Source organism: Eurypyga helias, unplaced genomic scaffold (assembly GCF_000690775.1).
Source record: "Eurypyga helias isolate BGI_N326 unplaced genomic scaffold, ASM69077v1 scaffold30548, whole genome shotgun sequence".
Classification (NCBI taxonomy): Eukaryota; Metazoa; Chordata; class Aves; order Eurypygiformes; family Eurypygidae; genus Eurypyga; species Eurypyga helias.
Window position 1 is genome coordinate 3,526 of NW_010265466.1, and position 2,287 is coordinate 5,812.

Below are 2,287 nucleotides of genomic sequence, written 5' to 3' on the forward strand. Positions count from 1 at the left end.
AGGCACATAACACTAGCCAAAGATCACATACCTCAAACATGTCTCAAAGACAGATCTGCTGCAAACATGCAGATAGCATAAATCTGTTTGGCACATGTGAACTAGAGAGTCTGTCATCCGTGCATGTGTATTCCTGTGCAGGTTTCTGATCATCCAGTTACATTCCGGGGAGGGCATACGTATTTTCAAAGGCTGTATCTCTCCAATTCTGCCTGTAACAAACACCCAACCATTCTGAAATATCGTTGAGACAAGACAAGACTAAAAGTAAAACTTTGGAGAACAAAGGAAAATGGCCATGCACCTGCTCTTTCGTGTTTTCCTAGGGTATATTACAAACAAACCAAAAAAATCAGTCTTTTCACAAGTAGGTTGATTTATATTCTCTGGATTTTTTCAGCTACCACAACTGGATTCTCTTTCCTGATTTTTGCTGCAGCTTCTGCTTTGTAATCATATGGGCAGTTATGCTTGTCAGAATAACGGTGAAGTCCACAAAATAAGTTTCCACATCGGCAGTCAAATCCTGTATATGGAAAAACAAGGGAGATAACTAAATATAAAGCTTCTTAGTGAAGTTGTAATTTAAGGGCTTAGTCAGTACAAAGGGCATATGTTGGTCTACTCTGTCAGTGTAAGAAAAATTAACAGCTGTAGTTAAGATGTCTGGGTTTGCAAAAAGACAAGAAGTTTAATGGTACAGATATTTCATCAAGTTCAATCCAGCCAGTGGCAACTAATCATACACATCTGTTCAAAACTGACAAAGCGTTCTCATACCTGTAAGGCCAACCTTCTTTCGGCACATGAAACACCTGTTCTTCTTTGGTTTGGGCAGTTCAGGAGCTCTCTCTTCACTCTGTGAAGTACTAGGCTGAGAAACTGATGGGCTTGGTTGAGTAACAACTGTTAAAGCAAGAAAAGGAAATGAAGATTAAGTTTCCTTTTCGTGACTTCACTGGCTACCCAGTAGCATGTGTGTGTTTCTCCAGGATTAATTCCCCCTATTAAGACCCTGATGTTTGTTGTCTGAAGTACTACCTAGACCAGTCAATGAAAATGTAAATTAGGAATGCAATGGGTTTTTTTAGGTACTCTGTTCTTGCCTTTTGGCTCTATGTAAGACAGTCACATTTTTCCCCCCTCAGTTCCATCAGCTCTAAGACACTTATTGGTTACACCTATACAGGTGTTAAGGGTATGGAACACACTCCAGAATTTCCATGTACACATTTGATATTTTTAAAAGGCATACAATCAAGTAGTATTTAATCTAAAACAAGAATATTGTCATGGATGAAGTTGATAAACGGAGGGGATACCTGTACAGAATGTAACTAATAGGAACATATTTTAAAAACAAATTATATTCAGTATTGCGTTACTATTACTGAAGTGGGTTACTCTGCCACTACACTTGTGAAGTCAGATGCCCAAAACAGTTGACCAAGACAGCAGCTACCACGTCACCGATTCTGTGACAGATCCTGAACAAAACCCACCGAGTTCCAAAAAGCTCCCACATTTTCACCACCTTGAGTAAAGAACACAGTGCAGATTTATGCTGAATATCTGTATTTCTTGTACTGTATTCAGCTTTAGTATTCAAGCAGGTATAGTCAAAATGAGCCATTTTTCAACTGCCCCTGTCATGAACACCTTCAGACACACCTGAGTAACCTTTTACTTAGTTCTCCAAAGGATAAGAATTTGGAACTTCCGTGAATCTGTTGATTTGGTTTGCTTTTTCAGTCCAATCCATTTTTAAAAAGATACCCTCTTTATGTCTAAACTGGAACAGATTAAAGCTGAGAGACACCTGCTCCTGGTACAGTCTTCCTGAACACTCCCAGCTGTTTGATGACACCTATTGCTCCAAAGTAGAACAAACTACAAAACACGTTCCAGACAAATGAAGTACATAGGCTTTCAGGATTTGTTTGTCGATGACACCAAGCTGTGTGGTGCGGTCGACACGCTGGAGGGAAGGGATGCCATCCAGAGGGACCTGGACAGGCTGGAGAGGTGGGCCACTGCCAACCTCATGGAGTTCAACAAGGCCAAGTGCAAGGTCCTGCACCTGGGTTGGGGCAATCCCAAGCACAAGTACAGGCTGGGTGGAGAGTGGATAGAGAGCAGCTCCGAGGAGGACTTGGGGGTACTGGTGGATGAAAAGCTGGACATGAGCCGGCAGTGTGCGCTGGCAGCCCAGAAAGCCAACCGTATCCTGGGCTGTATCCAGAGAAGTGTAGCCAGCTTGTTGAGGGAGGGGATACTGCCCCTGTAC

General features: G+C 42.1%; 1 protein-coding gene across 1 annotated transcript; it reads right to left on the bottom strand.

The window, feature by feature from the left end:
* Positions 1 to 377: 377 nt before the first annotated feature.
* Positions 378 to 906, bottom strand: LOC104513420 (AN1-type zinc finger protein 5; the record flags this gene model as incomplete). Its single annotated transcript, XM_010156760.1, has 2 exons — positions 378 to 526; positions 781 to 906. Coding segments are annotated over 2 exons (275 nt in total), but the record flags the coding sequence as incomplete, so codon positions are not given.
* Positions 907 to 2,287: the final 1,381 nt, after the last annotated feature.